The sequence below is a fragment of the Puma concolor genome, chromosome D2 (assembly GCF_028749965.1).
Source record: "Puma concolor isolate L17-30 chromosome D2, mPumCon1.1.hap2, whole genome shotgun sequence".
Taxonomy (NCBI): Eukaryota; Metazoa; Chordata; class Mammalia; order Carnivora; family Felidae; genus Puma; species Puma concolor.
This window is the reverse complement of record NC_141677.1, coordinates 4,994,474-5,013,003: the sequence shown is the minus strand read 5'-3', so window position 1 is coordinate 5,013,003 and position 18,530 is coordinate 4,994,474. Positions and strand designations below refer to the sequence as shown.

Here is an 18,530-nt window from a genome sequence, read left to right as displayed (position 1 = left end):
GAGAGAATCTGTGCACTGTCAGCCCAGAGCCAGACGCGGGGCTTGAATCTACAGACCATGAGATCATGACCTGGGCCGATATTAAGAGTCAGGCCCTTAACTGACTGAGCTACCCAGATGCCCCTATTTAAGAAATCATTTTAATTACAATGTAGTTCAGAAAGCTATTTTCTCCTCCAAATAATAAAGATCTAGCTATATCACAAAACGAACTATGGATTAAATAGACCACTGGATGAACAGATTCCGCGGACCAGCTCTCCCTGAGGTACTAAGCAAGTTTTAAAGTTGTTCTAATCATAACTCAGCTCCCCAGTCAGAGCAGGGAATTGGGTCCAGCCAGAAACAAGCCTTTTTTTAAGACCAGCGCCTGCCGCGGATAGGAAGGAAGCGTATGTTCTGATTGCTGGCAAGCGTGTCTTCGCAGCTCTTTAACATGCTGGGGTCCCTGCCTCCCTTTTTCGGGTCAGTGCCATTGGGACACCACCTGGAGCTCGGCAGTTAAGAAATCGTCAAAACCTGGATCAGAAATTCCCATATTTACGTCCACTCTGCCCGTGTACAGATGCATTCGAATGGCCACACGGTGCTCCTCACGGAGGCAACGTTTTACTATCAATAAAGCTTTTGTCCCTTCTAATATTGGGTCTAGCACAGCTTTGTTTGTAAAAATAAATAAGAGGAAGATCGTGAGTATTAGCATTTTCTTGTTCTTCTTCCCCTTTCTAGGAAGTTTGGGAGTAAAAGCTGTGTGGTGCGAGGGCCAGGAATCTTTGGAAAGTAGCATCTCACCCCTTTATGTGTTTCCCTGGCGAGACGGAGATCGGTGATTGGGGTTAGGAACGGGACTCCGCTGGGTCATATTTGGAGGAAATTTCTTTAGCCTGAAGGGACCTTAATGTTGGAAGCCCATAGGAATAAAGGCAGCTAGTACACACTGAATGTGTGCTCTGTTCCAGACTGGGGAGGCTATGTGGGCTCTTTTGTTTCGTCCTCGCATGTAAACTCATGTGCCAGATACGGAGAGAGGGACAGAGTGTCAGAAATGTGCCCAAGACCACAAGCCAAAAAGCGGTGGAGATGGAAACAAAAGTAGTCACATTTCAGGGCTCACATCTCGCCAGTGGACTAGCCTGTGCACCAGAGGTGTGAGCCAGTCTGCAAAGGACGACTGAGCTGGGGCGCACACCCAACCCCGCCAGGCTGGGAAGGATTCCCTGACAAGAGGGGGGCCGGGAAGCAAGGCATGGGTCCACGTGCCTCCGTCCACACTATAGATTTCTTATCTCTAGCTGCCCCCGCTACAAAAAGTCCTCACCGTCACCTCAATCTGACAGGCGTGGCCTTGGCGTAATTCATTTGGCCAACAGGAAAAATTAAGAGCTAACTACATTGCACCTTCAAATTTGCCATGGAATAGTTTTGTGAAAACACTTTTATGATAAAGTCTGATAACTTAGGCCCAGTAAATGCAGATTCCTATCATGGACTCTGAGTGTTTATATTGAAGACAAGAATATGGCAAGTCCCTTGAGCAGGTTAGTGTGGTTCAGCCCAAACCTGAATGGATTGTTCTGCTTTGTACCACTTCTCAAGGTTTTTGCTTTCATGCAATTCTAGGAGAGTGGTTCCCATGAAACCAAAATCCTTTGAGAGAGCCAGACAGTAATACACAGCTAGTACAATTTAAAGGAGACTTTAAAATGTATTTTCCATGATGAAAGTCATTGTGTTTTCCCATCACAAAAGGGATATAGGATTCAAAAATGTAAACATTTCCCTAAGGGAAAACTATTATTAACCTATGGGGGAACACGTTTCCAATCGTCTCTTCCTAGATTTATTTTAGATGTATACATATTCATATAAATACTATTTATAGGGTCATAAAATGTACAGTGGCTTGTATCCTGTATCAGATAAATAGATGATAGATAGATAAAGTTACACATGTATATGTAAGTCAACCTGGGTTATTTTTCCATAATAAGTATGATTCTAAGTATTTTAATTCAAGCTAGTTAACATACAGTGTAATATTAGTTTCAGGTGTGCGACATAGTGATTCAACCTTCCATACATCACCTGGTGCTCGTCACAAGTGCCCTCTTCAATCCTCATCACCTGTTGAACCCATCCCCCACCCGCCTCCCTCCTGGTGACCATCACTTTGTTCTCTACAGTTAAGAGTGTTTCTTGTTTTGTCCCTCTCTCATTTTCTTCCCTTTGCTAAATCACCATTTTAAGTCATAGTTTTTACAGCTGCATTGCATGGATGTACCATTTTTTCCCCAAGCTTCTCTGCAGGGACATTTAGATTGTTTGGCTGTTTTTTTTTAAATATGAAATTTATTGTCAAACTGGTTTCCATACAACACCAGTGCTCAACCCAACAGGTGCCCTCCTCAATACCCATCACCCCCCCACCCCTCCCTTCCACCCCCCCATCAACCCTCAGTTTGTTCTCAGTTTTTAAGAGTCTCTTATGTTTTGGCTCCCTCCCTCTCTAACCTCTTTTTTTTTTCCTTCCCCTCCCCCATGGTCTTCTGTTAAGTTTCTCAGGATCCACATAAGAGTGAAAACATGGTATCTGTCTTTCTCTGTATGGCTTATTTCACTTAGCATAACACTCTCCAGTTCCATCCACGATGTTACAAAAGGCCATATTTCATCCTTTCTCATTGCCAAGTAGCATTCCACTGTATATATAAACCACAACTTCTTTATCCATTTGTCAGTTAATGGACATTTAGGCTCTTTCCATAATTTGGCTATTATTGAAAGTGCTGCTATAAACATTGGGGTGCCAGTGCCTCTATGCATAGCACTCCTGTACCTTTGGGTAAATTCCCAGGAGTGCTATTGCTGGGTCATAAGGTAGATCTATTTTTAATTTTTTGAGGAACCTCCACACTGTTTTCCAGAGCGGCTGCACCAGTTTGCATTCCCACCAACAGTGCAAGAGGGTTCCCATTTCTCCACATCCTCTCCAGCATGTATAGTTTCCTGGTTTGTTCATTTTAGCCACTCTGACTGGCATGAGGTGATAACTCAGTGTGATTTTGATTTGAATTTCCCTGATGAGGAGCGACGTTGAGCATCTTTTCATGTGCCTGTTGGCCATCTGGATGTCTGCTTTAGAGAAGTGTCTATTCATGTCTTCTGCCCATTTCTTCACTGGATTATTTGTTTTTTGGGTGTGGAGTTTGGTGAGCTCTTTATAGATTTTGGATACTAGCCATGTCATTTGCAAATATCTTTTCCCATTCCGTTAGTTGTCTTTTAGTTTTGTTGATTGTTTCCTTTGCAGTGCAGAAGCTTTTTATCTTCCTGAGGTCCCAGTACTTCATTTTTGCTTTTAATTCCCTTGCCTTTGGAGATGGGTCAAGTAAGAAATTGCTGCAGCTGAGGTCAGAGAGGTTTTTTTCCTGCTTTCTCCTCTAGGGTTTTGATGGTTTCCTGTCTCACATTCAGGTCCTTTATCCATTTTGAGTTTATTTTTGTGAATGGTGTAAGAAAGTGGTCTAGTTTCATCCTTCTGCATGTTGCTGTCCAGTTCTCCCAGCACCATTTGTTAAAGAGACTGTGTTTGGCTGTTACAAACAATGTTGAGTCAGACATATTGATTTATCAGGGGAAATTTTTTCAGGGAATTAACTCAGCACAAGAGACTGTGTTTGTTGAGTTACCTCCACCAATACTCCTCAAGCTCTCTGACTTCCTGGTGAAGAGCTGAGATCCCGGGAATCGTGTGTCATTCTAGTTTGAAATGGAAGTGGAAATTCTAAGGGCTCTACTCTAAGGCGCTGGCAAGGTCTTTACAGAGTGCAAAGGAAGGTGGTTCCGGACTGTAGAACTGCCTCCACTCAAGCAGAGACCAAACATAAAGCCTCAGTAGATTAACTATTTGGCTCGGTAAACTTCTTATAATTAATACTTATTAAACTGGCAACTAATAAGGCCAACATGTACCCCTCATTGGCCACCTGCTACCCAACAACTGTTACCACCATCTCCCTCCCCATCTACCCCCCCCCCACCCACACTTCGACCTTTGGCTTCTCCTTGTGAAATTGTATCAGTCAGGTACCCCAGATCCCTGAGAATATATTGAGATCCCCTAGAAAATGGACAGTGAGGCTCAGGCTGGTGTCCTAAACCACATGTCTAGTGTGAGTGAAACTTACAGGAAACTGAGTTTGAGTTAGCCATTTCCATTAAACTCTCATTTGTAAAGCATCAGTCACTGTGCCGTCAATTTGTTTTATATTCAGCAGAAGGGAAGCAGCATATTCTGGAAATAGCTTGGGCCAAAAAGAGCATGGAGCCAGTTCTGCCACTTGACATCTCTGTCCTGGTCTTGGTCAAGCTATGAACCTCTCTGGTATTCCTCAGTTTGATGCTCTGAAGAATGGGGATGACAATGGTACCTCAAAGGGTTGCCTAGAAGATTGAGAAAAGTCATTTATTGCACCGTTCCTGGCACCTAATATGAGCACTTTAATAATATTAGCTATTATGATCGATGATGAAGTCTTTCTAAAAACAAAACAAAACAGGGGCGCCTGGGTGGCGCAGTCGGTTAAGCTTCCGACTTCAGCCAGGTCACGATCTCGCGGTCCGTGAGTTCGAGCCCCGCATCAGGCTCTGGGCTGATGGCTCGGAGCCTGGAGCCTGTTTCCGATTCTGTGTCTCCCTCTCTCTCTGCTCCTCCCCCGTTCATGCTCTGTCTCTCTCTGTCCCAAAAATAAAAAAAATAAAAACATTGAAAAAAAATTAAAAAAAAAAAATAAAAACAAAACAAAACAAAAATCTCTTCCTCTTTCAATGAAGAGTTGACGTCAGGACTAAATAAAATAACATACACGGACATGTATGTGCTCTATAAAGGTTAGTTCCCATTCTTCTTGGACATCCCCGAGAGCTTCATTTATTTCCCTGCATAGATTCATCCTAATATACAGTTCAAAACTATCAAATAGAAAAGTGGGTAAATATTTCTGCCTAGTATACTGGCTACAGTGAAATAAATCAAACATCTGGGTGTGGGTATAACAAAATTGGTAAACATACTAGGGATCATGGAATTTGTTCATTGGAAGGGAACCAAAGAGTAGTACAGGCTTGGAAATGGAGCCCTAAGTAATGGCCATGGTCTCAAGATGCTAATGGAGCCCACAAGCTTGTCGGCAGCCAACTGGACATTATCCTAGAGATGGTGTTATTAATCTAGCAGGCTCTACAGTTGGGAATGTCATGTCTCAGTCATTCAAGGAAAAGGTTGGGGTAAGAAAACATCTTGTAAAAATACAACTGAAAACTTGACGCTGAATCACATAGCTATTTGGCCGTGGATAGTGCCTGTGTAGTGTTGGCACATAAAAACCTTTTCTTCCCTTCCATGCATAATTAAGGGCACTTGGGGACAGAAGGAAAAGACAAAATGCTACGTGCTTGTCATTCTAGTGCCCGTTGTTAAGCTAAGAGATGCACGTTGTGGCTTTGCCAGTGATCAATCGTCATGGCTTGTTGCATTCTTTCTTTGATTCATGCAGTCAACAAATATTTAATAAGCATTTACTCTGTGTCAGGGGCAGGGAATTTAAAAACATATCCCCCATCTCAGGTTGCTTACAGTCTAATGAGAGGACACAGGTACTCATCAAGTAATGAAGAAACTATTGAGTGCATTGGCTTGTGCTAAGAGCTATAGACAAGAATAACACAGGGAAGGGGGTGGTTACTCTTGGACATAGGCTGGTGTGAGGACACACTGATTAGGAATCATTTGAGCAAAGAGCTTCGGGAACTCAGAGGGTCCTCCCGGGAATATCTGTGGGAGAATATTAGGGCAGAACAGCACGTGCAGATAGCCTGGGGCACGCACTTGCTTAATGTGCTCAGGGCCAGTGTGACCCCGGCACAGTGAGTAAGGGGAGAGTGGGGTCCAGACGGTGTAGGACCTTGTAGGCCTTTGTGACGGCTTTGCTTTCATGAGCGAAATGGGAAGCCACTGGGGTGTTTTGAGCAGAGGAGTGACGTGGTCTGGCTTTGTTTTGCAGACAACACCTGAGGTACCCTATCCGGCAGAGGCTGCTGGGTGGGGCAAGGGCACAGCAGAGAGGCCATCCGTGACTTCTCACTCGGTGGCCCTTTCTCGCTTAAGGCGACAATAACTCCGTACCGTAGCCCAATGGCATCTTCAGCAAGAACTGGGGCTCAGAGCTGTTAAGCAGTCAGCCCAATGAGGTCAGGATTCGGGTCCAGACCGGGGACCCTAAAGGCAGAGTCCTCTCCTCCCACCCTGTGCACAAGTAAAAACGTATGTCACTGTCACTACAAAGAATAATGAATAATGTTTACATCAGGGGCGTAAACGACACAAAAGTCTTCAGTCACTAAACTAAGGCCCCAAAGAGAAAATACGGTTTCATTTCTCCTCTGATTTTTAGTCCTCTGACACAGCTTATTTTTCATGCTGTCTAGATTTCTTTTCGAGGTGGGAGTTCACATTTTGTGTTTTATTATGAACTACAGCTGAATCCGTTTGAATTACACTCATCTGCCGTCTTCCAGAGTTTCACAGATGGCGTAGACGGCCTTTGTCTGCTTAAGGCGTTTTTGAATATCCATTTTCCTCTCTAACCTGTCCTGCAGATTCACAAATGCTGGCAGCGGACTGGGGCCTATTTATGTGAAGTGTCCTTGGGCTCTCTTCTCAGGCCCTTGCCATGGCCATGCCCTCTCAGACTGGATCCAATCTGTACACGTGTGCATGAACAGGACACTTAAGAATTTCGCTTCCATGCAGATGAAGCGGGAGACAATTCACGACCAGAGGGGACAGCGATACTTCAGCTGAAAAGCAGGAACAGCTTGTCCGTTATTTCCCCCAAGCCTTTCATTAGTTCCAGAGAATGCGGGCTTGAGGAGTCTGTCGCTCAACAGCCCTAGATGACTCTTGTCTATTGCTATTAAGTGATGAGCTCCATTCTCTCTCACTTTCCTTCCAAGTCACCTTGTTGAAGTTTTGTTTTTGTTTTTTTTTTTGTCTTTTTTTTGTAAAACAGTGACCACAGACCCACAGCCAGTCTGAGGAGTGGCATTTGGAAAGAGCGCAAGCCACCGGGAGCCGCGTGGGGCTGTGACAGAGGCATGGAAGCAGTGGGGCCATCCGAGCTCAGCCTAGGTCTCCTCAGTTAGTTTAACCAAGCAGTCAGGTTCGAGATCAGACAGGATTAAAGCTATCCTGCATACGAGCAGAGAAGAAAAAAAAAAGTTTTCAAAATCTCTTGCAAGACAAAATTGTATTTTTTCTTTACCTTTTTTTTTTTTTTAACTGGAGGAAAGGGCAAAACTAGGAGGTAAAACGAGAAGAAATCACAGTATATTCATCCCCAGTCTCAGCAGAGAGAGGGGTCTGTCGCTGAATTTTATTTGTTATTATTTTATTTACTTTTGGGAGAGCACAAGCAGGGGAGGGGAAGAGAGAGGAGGACAGAGGATCTGAAGCCAGCTCTGTGCGGACAGCGGCGAGCCCGATGTGGGGCTCGAACTCATGGGCCCTGAGATCATGACCTCAGCTGAGGTCAGATGCTCAACCGACTGAGCCACCCAGGTGCCCCCATGCCCCTGAATATTATACCTGTAGAAAGGTTTGTTGGCTAGGGCCAGGGGGCAACGGTGGAATGTTCCTACATCTACCACACTCACCTGAAGGGAAATTGGAGAATTTAGTTTTTCTACTTCTTGGGTTGGAGGAGAAATACTGTAAAAGTATACTCAGCCACATGACATGATATGAAATAAAATCACACGAAGACCATCCAGGACACTTTCCCACTCCCAATCCAGTGGGCACAAAACTCGTTGAGAATCTCCCTGAAATTCACCTGGTCCCGTGGAAGGGGACTGGAGGGTAGTTTGCGGCCTTGGGAGGCGCTGTGTGGCTCGGGCAGGGTTTGGGCTGTCACTCAAGTGCTCCGTGTGATTTGGGGATAAGAAGGCACCCTGTTACATTCATGCCCTGGGCTTTTTCTCACTGAACTCTCCCTGCCTGTCGTTAAGGTCCAGCTGAAAAGTGAGGAGTCCAAGACGTTTGCCATGAAGATTCTCAAGAAACGCCACATCGTGGACACCAGACAACAGGAGCACATTCGTTCGGAGAAGCAGATCATGCAGGGGGCTCATTCCGACTTCATAGTGAGGTAGAGACCCTGTCCCCGTGCTCCCCATAGAGACTCAGCCACAAAACCCACTGTGGCCCGCGCTTACGTTACATGCTTCGTTCTCGCAGCACACGTCGTTTTCAATCTGATTTTAAGAAAGTTTTTTTGCTAGACTTAAAAAAAAAAAAAAACCCTGAAGTTTGATTCTATCCTTTTTTTTTTTTTTTTTAAGAGAATCCGATTCTGTGGAAACATAGTTCCCCCAAAGGAGATATCTGAGTTTCTCACATTCCATGTGTGTGCTCTCTGTGACTCCAAAAGCCGGCATCGGCCATTGGAGCTCGAAAGGCAAAATATCAAGAATCAAACTCTGCTACCTATAATTATTTGAATAGTAATGTGTAATTTCTTGAAGCTCTTAAAAAATGAAGTGACTGTCCCATCTCTGAATTTTCAGAGCATTAATAACAAGGATAATGGGGGAGTTTTCATATGCGGAAAAACCTGTTCTCGTTAATTTGTCAGTGGCCCTTATTAAAAACAGGGTGAGTGCAAGTGAACAGCATAGGAATTTACTACATATCTATATTTGTAAACTCTATCTACTTTATATCCATGTATACGGTATGTTTATGACCACTAATAGGGCTCAAGGTTCCATGCTTAAAGCGCCCACCAAATTGGGATTAGAGAAACCCCAAGTGGCCATCTTGGTCCATAATCATGTGGATTAATCCATTTATTGCAAAGGACAGACTAGCCCCCTACACTGTGTACATCTCGGGACGCTGTTGCCTCCTTTGCCCTATTTGTACACAGATCTCTCTCATTCTTTTAATAACATTTCAAGCTTGGTAAGTCAAGTATGAGGCTATAATCTGAGCACTGAAAGCGCTACATTCTTTTCAAAGACAGCCTTGTTTATAACCTTTGTTTTCTTGTTTGCGATTCACAGACTGTACAGGACATTCAAGGACAGCAAATATTTGTATATGTTGATGGAAGTGTGCCTAGGTGGAGAGCTCTGGACCATTCTCAGGGATAGGTAGGAATTTTAAGAAATTTCTATCATATCTCTAAAAATATTGAAGTCATATTTATGTGTTACATATGCTTCTATTTCAGAAAATAAGTGTGGGATATGACCCACTATACATATACGCTTTAGTAAATATGAAACCACATTTTAGATTTGTAACTAATGATTCAGGCTTAGTCCAGTATGGAAATGGTACCTAGCAAGGTACATGAAACAGGCCTTTTTTTAAACTTGAATATTGGAATCAGTTTACTATCTACTGAGACTTCAATTCATTGCTGTGACTTGAAGGGAATTAAAGTTACGTTCTACTTGCAATCTGGATTAATTACCAGTTTAATTGCTGTGCTCATTGTCCAGATGGGCAGTCTGCCTTTCCTGACATTGAGAAGTTGTTCTCGAGGAACTTTCTTCTCTGACTTTACACTGCTCCTTGGTTCCAAAATTAATAAGTTTCCAGCCATCTGTTTCAGGCTTTAGATAATGTTAGGAAAAAAGTAATCCACTTATAGGCAGTATTTCATTTAAACGATGTGATTTAGATTTACCTATTTTTTGCCCGTTTAGGGCAAGTAGAGTTGGCCAAGTTAGTGCTTGTTTCTTTTAATTATGCAGAATTAATTTTCCATCTCTTATTTATATAACTAGCAAACTAAAAATTTATTCATGTCCTAGAAGATCATTACCAATCCTAAATGATTACTTAAAAAAAAAGACCAAAACTTTCTTTCCTGTGAATGAGCTTTTAATCATTCCCTATGAATGATCAAACATTCAAAAGTCATTCTTGTTCCTTTGAACGTTCACTTGTGACATCTTTTTTCACATTTCTTCCCGTCTCACTCATGTTCTCCTTCACTGGGTAACATAAGCCATGCTATTTTTGACCATTTCTTTGTAGATATTCCGGAATAGAACCAATGGGTCTTTAATAAGCTATCTGGTTTTAAAGTCTCATTCCTAATTGTGTTCATATGGTAACTTCCTGTATTTGGAAACATTGCCCTTTCAACTCTTATCCTCATTGCCTTCCTTGTGTATGTCTAGTGGATTTCTTTTTACCTTGTCAGTGTCTTATTACATTGATGATATCTTTCTTAAGATAAACTAGCATAGAAGGGATCGTATCGTATTGGCATAAGGGGATGTGATAAACATCTGCACTAAGCTATTATATCCTAGTGATTACATTATTTTAGTAATGTTTGAGTACAGAATATATGCCGGGCATTGTGATAGAAGCTGGGGATACAATGAGAAAACAGATGTAGTCCCCCTTCTCATAATTTGTAGGCTGTTGCACAAAGTTAACATTCTGATTTATGAGTTAATGTCTAATTCATCCTAATGTGGTTCTACCTGACCTTTCAACCCGCTAATTTATTGGAAATATCTTCCCTGATTTGCTGTAATTAGACTAGAAGATGTACAGGTGGAAGTAAACATGAAAGCAATAATGAGCCATGTAGGGAAAGGAACTATTTTAAGCTTCTATTAACTTCTTGAACCAGGCAAGAAAAACACAAGTCAATCTCAAGTCCACTAATGGGGCATGAGACACGCATAGGAATCAAATTTCAATATATATTTTGAAAGAAAATATTTCATGTTTTCTCCCTCTTTCACTTGATTTGCATTTTGTTGGCTCATACATGCCGGCCCGGGCTTCAGAGTGAGATGTATTCTGATCTGTCAGGCCAACTCAAGTTGCTAGTAAGCAGTTTACCTTTGGAGTAGTGAATAGAGGGAAAGTATCAGTGGTTGGTCCTTTCTCTACTTCCATCTGTATGCTTTTTTAATTTTTTCAAGTTTTCTTATTTATTTTGAGAGAGGGAGAGAATCCCAAGCAGGCTCCAGACTGTCAGTGTACAGCCTGACATGGGGCTCTGTCCCACAGACCCATGAGATCATGACCTAAGCCAAAATCAAGAGTTGGATGCTCAGCCGATTGAGTCAGCCAGGCACCCCCAGGATGCTTTTGTTTTTTTAACGTTTACTTTTAAGAGGGAGGGAGACAGGATCTGAAGCAGGCTCCAGGTTCTGAGCTGTTAGCACAGAGCCTGATGTCAGGGGCTCAAACCCATGAACTGTGAGATCATGACCTGAGCTGAAGTCAGGTGCTTAGCTGACTGAGCCACCAGGTGCCCCCAGGATGCTTTTTCATTGATTCAATTTCCTTCCCTTTTATCATCCTTGGGATGCACAGTTGGTGAATTCCCCACAATGTGCTTAATACTACATGAAGCTATATAAAGAGGCATGACCTGGAGAAGTAAGAGCTGCCCGCTTCTTCTTAAAGACACAGAAGGGCTGAAGCCTCAACATTAAAAGCAGTATAACTATTTATTATATACAAAATCACTTCAGAATCATTGTTTGTCTACCAGTGGTTCAGCTCCAATTAATATTGCCACTACCTTTCTCACTATTTGTTTAAATTGAGGCTGAAAGTCCTAAAGGTTAATTGCTAGAAAGAACGACAACAAAAAATGACAAGACAAAAAGGAAACTAATTAGGCTATTAGTCACAGCGTACATGAAAATATCCATAGTCAAAACAAATCCTATTGTTCAATTCATTCAGTTTTCATTTTCTGTCCCAGGAAAACAGCAGCAGGGAGAAGGTATTCTGAAAGCATAAAGGAAAGTATTTGAGTTAAGAAAGGCTTGTGTGACTATTCTTTACTAACAAGGTAATACCTCTAAGCCTCAGGGATTTAGTATAGGAAGTCTCTAACAGCAACAGACCTCCCCCTACTCTCACCTAGTAAGTGACATGACCACTTCCTGCCTCTTTTTTTTTTTCATCAGCATAGTAAAGGAACCCAGAGCAGTTTTTCATCTGTTTTCAAAAACCTAAGAAGGAAAATCATCCCATAAAAAATAAAATGATACCATATATACAACAGGACTGGTTGACTATTAAATATTTATCTTTTATCATTTTACTTAGCACAGAAATCTTAATTGTTCCAGTTATTTCTCTGGTTTTATTCTCTATTAGCTATCATGCTTTATCTTCTAGTTTGTGACTTTCTGTTTTCCACAAATTCTGTTTCATTCTTTGGAATATGTTGGTACACAGTAAGTGTTATAAAGAAGGTAAATATAAAGAATTAGGAATCTGTACTACCTTCTTAAAAATGTAAGTGGTTAATATGACATTAGTATTTATATAGATGTTATGTATTAATATTGGTATTTTATATATTTAATAATATAATGAAATTTAACATTTCAAGTGTTAATTTTGAAATACATGTAAATAGTTCCTACCCAATATCTTAATTCTTTCAGACACTAGAATTTTCAAATCATGCACATTTCCCTTCTAGTCATGTGTCTTCGCAGATGTGTTTTGTAAGCCCGAGAGTAACTTAAATGGCCAATCTCTTTGATTCTAACTATATTGTGGAGGGTAATTATTTAAAATCCATCTGAGATGACATAACGGAGAGTGGAAATCAAAAACATTTCCAGGGGTCAGGAAGATAGCAGAATCAGGGGAATCTTGAACTCAACTCGTCACAGGAACACACCAAGATAACAGCTGCATTTGTACAGCTAACTCCGAAAACAACCTGAGGACGGTTGGAAGAAGCCTTCCCCAATAATCATGGAGTGGAACCCACATTGGAAAGGGCTGGAAGCACAGAGACACAGTAGGGGAACCAAATCTCCTGTGATGGGGAAGGATCCCCCAAGCGTGGAGAAGCAGGAAGAGACCCCACTGGGAAAATGATGATCCATACGTACCATTCGGCGTTGAAAAACAGTGGGGCTTAACTTGGCCAAGTGTTTAAAATCAGCTGGGCTTAGGTCCAGGTACTTTAATTCCAGAAGAGCCTGAGGGCAACAGAAAATGGAGTCCCCACCCTTAAAGAACGAGCATAATAAATAAGCTGCCGAGACAGCACAGAAAGAGCGATTTGCAAAGTGTAGGGAAGGACATTTATGTACAGAGTGTGCACTGGAGAAGAAGGGATCTTCAGGAGACTTCTCCCCGGAAAAATGTGCTGGCAGGCCCTGGTTCTCGTCCCTTTCCAGCCTGGCGAGCCAGACACTTGTGGGAGCCAGTGCTAAGCCCTGCACCGATCTTGCCAGCACTGCAAGGCCCCAGTCCCACATTCCTTTACAGACCCATCCCATTCAACCTGCTCACCTCAGCCGGCATCCATCCGGAGCGACTCCTGTCCTGGGAGAGAAAAGATAATCACACACACCAGCACACCACAGTTCCAATGGCCCAGGCTTTGAGCCGCCAGCACAGGGGAAAAAACCCTGCCCTGTGGTGCACCCACAGCTGTGGGAGAATGACTAAGTGGGGACAGTTTGCCTGACTACTGACCCTGCCCACCTACAAGCCTGTGGCAGTCACATACAGGCCGCTGAACACAGGGACTGAACCTTGCCCCGTGTAAGCACAGAGGGCACGACACGTCATTGCAGATGACTGGACTGAAGGCAGATACGGTTCAGCCACAACAGTAGGGTGCACGCAGCCCACACGGGAGCCACCCCTGAGGCAGCTGCTCCAGGTGACCAGGGGGCATTGTGCTCCAGGGTACCATGGGAACCCTTCTACACAAGGCCACTAGTGTCATGACCAGGAAGCATCACTGACCTGACACATAGAAACAAACATGGAGAATCAGACAAAATGAGGAAACAGAGAAGTATGTCGCAAATGAAACAGAGATAAGCAACATGCCTAATAGAAAATACAGAGTAATGGTCCTAAAGATACTCATTGGACTTGGGAAAGACTGGAGGACTCAGTGGAAACCTCAACAAAGAGGAAGAAAATATAAAAAGGAAGAACTCAATGGCTGAAATGAAAAATACACTAGAGAAAATAAACAGATTAGAGGAGGCAGAAGGACAGATCAGGGACCTGGAGGAGAGAGTAACAGAAGGCAACCAGCTGAACAGCAAAAAGAAAAAAGAATAATACAAAATGAGAATAGGTTAAGAGAAGTCAGCAACACCATCGAGTGTAATCACATTCGCATTATAAGGATCTCCTAAGGAAGAGACAGAAAAGGGGCACAAAATTTATTTGATGAAATAACAGCTGAAACTGTCCTTGTCTAGGGAAGGAAACAGATACCCAGATCCAGAAAAGAAAGAAACCCCACGACAAGATTAACCCAAGGAGGTCCACATGATAATTACGACACATAATAATTAAAATGGCAAACAGTAGTGATAAAGAGTTTTTAAAGCAGCAGGAGAAAAGAAAACAGTTACATACAAGGGAAACCACGTAAGACTCTTAGCAGATTTTATAGCAGAAACTTTGTAGGCCAGAGGGAGTGGCATGATATATTCAAAGGGATGAAAAGAAACAAACCTGAAGCCAAGAATATTCTGCCCATGAAGGCTATTATTCAGAACAGAAGGAGAGCTAAAGAGTTTCCCAAACAAAAGATAAAGGAGTTCATTACCACTAAACTGTTCTTGTAATGAAACTTTAAAGTGTCTTTTACAATTTCTTGAAGTGGAAAGTAAAGGCAATAGCTAAAAGTAAGAAAAATTATGAAAGGATAATTTCACAGGTAAAAACAAACATATAGTAAAGGTAGTAGATCAATCACTTATGAAGCCAGTATGGACGTTAAAACAAATAGTGAAGTCAATTGTATCTACAAAAACAAGTCAGTGGGGTGTCTGGGTGGCTCAGTCAGTTGAGCATCTGACTTCAGCTCAGGTCATGATCTCGTGGATCTTGAGTTTGAGCCCCACATCAGGCTCTGTGCTGACAGCTCAGAGCCTGAAGCCTGCTTCAGTTTCTGTGTCTCCCCCTCTCTCTGCCTCTGTCTCAAAAATAAATAAACATTTAAAAAAAAATTTTTTTAAAACCAGTCAAGGGATACACACAAAATAAAAAGATGGAAAATATGACCTCATGTACATAAAACATGGAAAGGGGAATAAAAACTTAGTGCTTTTAAAATGTGTTCAAACTTGAGACCATTAACTTAATATAGCCTGCTATACACTTAGGATGTTATATATGAACCTAGTGGTAACCACAAATCAAAAACCTTTAATAGGTACACAAAAAAACAGAGACAGAGGAATCCAAACATAACACTAATGAAAGCCCTCAAGGACAAGGTAAGACGGCAAGAGAAGAAAAAAGGAACAGAGAAGAACTACAAAAACAACCAGAAAAACAACAGATAGCAATAAGTATATACCTATCAATAATTACTTTAAATGTAAATGGACTAAATGTCCCAATCAAATGACACAGGATGATGGAATGGATTAAAAAACAAGACCCATCTATATGCTGCCTACAAGAGACTCACCTGACTAAAAGACACATACAAGCTGAAAGTGAAGGGATGGAAAAACATTTACCATGCAAATCGAAGTGGAAAAAAAAGCCAGGCCACCAATATTCATAGCAGAAAAAAATAGACTTTAAAACACAGACTGTGGCAAGAGACAAAGAAGGGCCCCTCCTCAAGATAAAGGGGTGATAAATTGATAATGATCAATCCAACAAGAGTATATAACAATTATAAATATCTGTGCACCCAACATAAAAGCACCTAAATACAAAAAATAATTTTTAACAGACATACAGGGAGAAATTGACAGCAATATAATAATTGTAGGGGACATTAACACCCTGCTTATATTGATGGAGAAATCATCCAGAAAGAAAATCAACAAGGAAACCATGGCTTTGAATGACCTATTAGACCAGACAGACCTAGCAGACTCATACAGAACGTTCCACTCAGAAACAGTATACACATTCTTTTCAAATGCACATGGAACACTGTGCAGGATAAATCACATTAGGCCACAAAACAGGTCTCAATAAATTCAGAGAGATTGAAATATCAAGCATAATTTATGACCACAGTGATATGAAACTAAAAATCAATTGCAAGAAAAAATCTGGAAAGAACAGAAATATATGGAGGCTAAACAATATGCTAATAAACAATGTATTGTTCAACCAAGAAACCAAGAGAAACATCATAAAATACATGGAGACATGAAAATGAAAACGCAGTAGTCCAAAATCTTTGGGAGACAGCGAGTGTACTTTTAAGAGGGAAGTTTATAGCAATACAGGTGTACCTTGAGAAATAAAATAATATCAAACAATCTAAACTTACGGCTAAGGAGCTGAAGAAGAACAAACAAAGCCCAAACCCAATAGAAGGAATGAAATAATAAAGATTAGGGCAGAAATAAATAGAAACTAAAAAAGTAGAACGGATTCATGAAACCAGGGGCTGTTTCTTTAAAAAGATAAAACTGAAAAACCTTTAGCTACACTGATCAAGAGAAAAAGAGGGCACAAAATTAGAAATAGAGGAGAAATAACAACCAACACCATAAAATGCAAAGGATTGTAAGAAAATAGTATGAAAAATTAGAATAAATGCTTAGAAATATATAATCTTCCTAAGCTAAATGAGGAAGAAATAGAAAATTTGAACAGACCAGTTGCTAGCAATGAAATTGAATCACTAATCAAAAAACCTTCCAACAATCTGAATTCCAAGACAGGATGGCTTCACAGGTAAATTCTATCAAACATTCAACGAAGAGTTAGTACCTATTCTTCTCCAACTATTCCAAAAATAGGAGAGGAAGGAAAACATCCAAACTCATTCTACAAGACCAACATTACCCTGATTTTAAGACCAGTGTTAAAACCAAAGATACTACAGAAAACAACGATAGGCCGATATCTCTGATCAACATAAATGCAAAAACCCTCAACAAAATATTAGCAAACTGCATTCAACAATACCTTAAAAAATGATTTACCACGATTACGTGGGATTTAGGCAAGGGATGCAAGTGTGGCTCAATACTGGCAAATCATCAATGTGATATATCACATTAACAAGAGAAAGGATGGAAAACAATCATCTCAATAGATGCAGAAAAGCATTTCACAAAATACAATATCCATTCATGATAAAAACTTCTGGAGTGAGTCTAGAGGAAACATATCTCAACATAATATATGTCATATATGAAAAACCCACAGGTAACACCATACTCAATGGGAAAAAAACTAAGAGCTTTTCCTTGAAGATCAAGAACAAGACAAAGATGTCCACTCTCACCACTTTTATTCACACAGTAGTGGAAGTCCTAGTCTCAGATATCCAGACAACAAAAAGGAATACAAGTCATACAGGATTGGTTAGGAAAAAGTAAAACTTTCACTAATTGCAGATGACATGATACCATATATAGAAAACTCTAAAGAATCCACCAAAAGAAACTACTAGAGCTGATAAACGAATTCAGTAATATTTCAGGAAACAAAATTAATATACCAAAATCTGTTGCATTTCTATACCTAATAAAAAACTAAGAGAGAAATCAAGGAATCAATCCCATTTGTAACCACACCAAAAAGAATAAAATACCTAGGAAAAAACTTAAGATGATACAAATAAAAAGACAGTTCAAGTTTGTGGATTGGAAGAGTATTGTTAAAATGTCAATACTACCCAAAGCAGGCCATAGATTCATTGCCATCTCTATTAAAATACCAATAGCATTTTTCACAGAACTCTAATAATCCTTAAGTTTGTATGGAACCACAAAAAGACCCCAAATAGCCATAGCAACCCTAAGAAAGAAGAACAGAGCTGGAGGTATCACAATTCCAGATTTCAAGATATACTACAACGTTGTAGGCATCAAAACAGTATGGTACTGGCATAAAAACAGAATAGAGGGCCCAGAAATAAACTGACACTTACATGGTTGATTAAAAGCAAGAATATACAGCAGGGAAAAGACAATCTCTTCGAAAAATGGTTTTGGGAAAACTGGACAACTACATGCAAAAGAATGAAACTATACCAACTTTCCAAAATAGATTGAAAACCTAAATGTGAGACCTGAAACCATAAAACTCCCAAAAGAAAACATAGGCAGTAATCTGACATTGGCTTTAGTGACATTTTTCTAAATACATCTCCAGAGACAAGGGAAACAAGAGCAAAAATAAACTATTGGGACTACATCAAAATAAAAAGCTTCTGCGCAGCAAAGGTAGCCATAAACAAAATGAGAAAGCAACCTACTGAATGGGAGAAGATATTTGCAAATGATATATTCAATAAAGGGTTAATATCCCAAAATACATGAAGAACTCCTATAACCCAACACAAAAAAACAATCAAATTTTTAAAATGAGCAGAGGACCTGAATATTCATTTTTCCAAAGAAGACATACAGTGGCCAACAGATACATGAGAAGATTCTCAACATCACCCATCATCAGGGAAATGAAAATCAAAACCACCAGGAGATATCACCTCACA

General features: G+C 40.8%; 1 protein-coding gene across 7 annotated transcripts in view; it reads left to right on the top strand.

Annotated features, from left to right (window-relative positions):
• Positions 1–18,530, top strand: part of PRKG1 (protein kinase cGMP-dependent 1) — a 1,267,967-nt gene that overhangs the window by 1,230,138 nt on the left and 19,299 nt on the right. For all 7 annotated transcript variants that reach the window (XM_086679490.1, XM_086679489.1, XM_086679491.1 and 4 more), the window contains 2 exons: positions 8,068–8,207; positions 9,124–9,213. In XM_086679490.1, coding sequence (XP_086535616.1) covers positions 8,068–8,207; positions 9,124–9,213 — 230 coding nt within the window. The remainder of the gene's footprint in view (positions 1–8,067; positions 8,208–9,123; positions 9,214–18,530) is intronic.